Source organism: Aegilops tauschii, chromosome 3, assembly GCF_002575655.3.
Source record: "Aegilops tauschii subsp. strangulata cultivar AL8/78 chromosome 3, Aet v6.0, whole genome shotgun sequence".
NCBI classification, from domain to species: domain Eukaryota; kingdom Viridiplantae; phylum Streptophyta; class Magnoliopsida; order Poales; family Poaceae; genus Aegilops; species Aegilops tauschii.
The window spans coordinates 361,285,713-361,288,099 of NC_053037.3; the positions used below are offsets into that span (position 1 = coordinate 361,285,713).

General features: G+C 55.9%; 1 protein-coding gene across 1 annotated transcript; it reads left to right on the top strand.

Annotated features, from left to right (window-relative positions):
• The first annotated feature begins 372 nt into the window (after nt 1–372).
• Nucleotides 373–2,071, top strand: LOC109774901 (phospholipase A1-II 5). The gene has a single exon (XM_020333661.4). It carries the CDS (start codon nt 529–531, stop codon nt 1,915–1,917), a length of 1,389 nt encoding a protein of 462 aa, XP_020189250.1. The 5' UTR covers nt 373–528; the 3' UTR covers nt 1,918–2,071.
• The last annotated feature ends 316 nt before the right edge of the window (nt 2,072–2,387 follow it).

A 2,387-nucleotide genomic window follows, 5' to 3' on the forward strand; every position in this document is an offset into this window, starting at 1 on the left:
GATTTTTTTGTAATATGTGCGGTTGTGCAGTGACTGCACAGTGGCTGAACAGCAGCCACACGGCCACCGGCCGATTTTACATCTTCGTTTTGAAACATCCATTGGAGTTGCTCTTTTATTTACAGCTCCATTTTAAACCATCTATTTGAGTTGAGCCTTTTTCAAAGATGTAAAAAAAACTTTTTGATGTTTCAAATTTTTATATCATCGGTTTGGAGCAGCAAAATATACATCGGAGATGCTCTAACTGGTGAACGCATGATCCATCCAAAATCTACCAAAACAAGCAAGGAAAGTTGACGGGTGCGGCGGTCCCGGCCCGAAACGGCAGTCTGGCACATTGACACGGGACGGTGCAAATGTTCCCGGCCCTTCACCTGGCGCCACGCCAACGACCACTCGCGCGAACCCATACTGCACCACTAGTAGCACCCACTCAAAGCATCCCCACCTGGCCACCTCCCCTGCCGCCCTGTCCAGTCGCTACCTAATCTTCTTCTCATCACACACACAGCTCTCAGCGCACACATGGACGCCAGCCAAGGCGTCCTCCTGTCCAGCGCCCTGGTCGGCGCCGGCGCCAATGGCGCCCCGGCGTGGCCGGAGCTGCTGGGCTCCGCGCACTGGGACGGCCTCATCGACCCGCTCGACCTCACGCTCCGCCGCCTCGTCCTTCTCTGCGGCGACCTCTGCCAGGTCACCTACGACTCCTTCAACTCCGACGCCCACTCCAAGTACTGCGGCACCTGCCGCTTCTCCAGGGCCACGCTCTTCAGCCGCACGCAGTTCCCCGCCGCGGCCGACGTATCCGTGGCCGCCAACCTCTACGCCACCGCGGCCACGTGGCTGCCCCCGGGGCTCATGGTGCACTCCCTCTCCCGCGAGGCGTGGAGCAAGGAGTCCAACTGGATCGGCTACGTCGCCGTGTCCACCGACGCCGCCGCGGCCGCCACGGGCCAGCGCGTCATCTACGTCGCGCTGCGAGGCACCATCCGGAACCTCGAGTGGGTGGACGTGCTCAAGCCCGACCTGGTCGCCCCCGATGCCATCCTGCCGGAGGGCGACCCGGCCCGCGGCCACGCGCGCGTCATGAAGGGCTGGTACGTCATATACACGTCCACCGACGAGCGCTCGCCCTTCTCCAAGTACAGCGCGCGCGACCAGCTGCTGGCCGCGGTGCGGGAGCTGGTCGCCAAGTACAAGGGCGAGAGCCTCAGCATCGTCTGCACCGGCCACAGCCTCGGCGCGTCGCTGGCCACGCTCTGCGCCTTCGACATGGTGGCCAACGGCGTGTCCAAGGTCGGCGACGCCCACTTCCCGGTCACGGCCATCGTGTTCGGGAGCCCGCAGGTCGGCAACCCGGAGTTCAAGAAGCGGTTCGACGAGCTGCCCGGCCTCCGCGCGCTGCACGTCAGGAACAAGCCCGACCTCATCCCGCTCTACCCGAGCAACCTCCTCGGCTACGCCAACGTCGGCGACGAGCTCTCCGTGAACTCGAAGAAGTCTCCCCACGTGAGGCCGGACACCACCAACGTCGGCGACTACCACAACCTGCAGGGCATCCTGCACACGGTGGCCGGATGGAACGGGGAGAAGGGCGAGTTTAAGCTGCAGGTGAACCGGAGCGTGGCGCTGGTGAACAAGTCGTCCGCCTTCCTCAAGGATGACAACCTCGTGCCGGAGTCGTGGTGGGTGGAAAGGAACAAAGGGATGGTGCTGGGGCCAACTGGTGAGTGGGAGCTGGAGCAGCCCGCTGAGGAGAACTTGCCCGTCCCGCCGGTCGTGACCGGGAAGGTCATCGACGACGATGTCGCTGACACCATTAGCAGTAAGGAGCCCAAGATACCAGAGGATCAAGGCAAGAAGAAGACCAAGGGAACCAAGTTTCTCCCTGCATGCTTTCGAGGGGTTAATTAGTTTGTGAATACGTGAATGATTGAACAATCGTGTGATTATTTATTTATAGTACTACTGTGAATAATGGCTTTTGAAATTTGATGGTTTGGTACAAACGTTTATGTGTGGTGTGTCGTGTAATCAATATCAATTTTGCTAAGTTTCAGTTGAGTAAGACTTCGTTATGTCTCCGTGGATACTATATTCCTTTGATCTTGCATGAAGATTTGTATAAAAAAATTCTTTCCGGTATTTTCTTTTCTTTTTTATACTATATCACTTGTAAGTCTCAGTCGGATTTTATAAAAAAAAATAGTCTCAGTCGGACCTAATCATACCCAATTTAATATCAATGGTTGATAAGTTTGTGTCCGAAAGAATATTTCTGATGGTTGTGTATTCATATACTAATACTACTAATACTACTCCTTTGTGTGGAATTAACTGTTGCTGAAATGGAGAGAGTAATACTTTTTTTTTGAAAAGCCCCA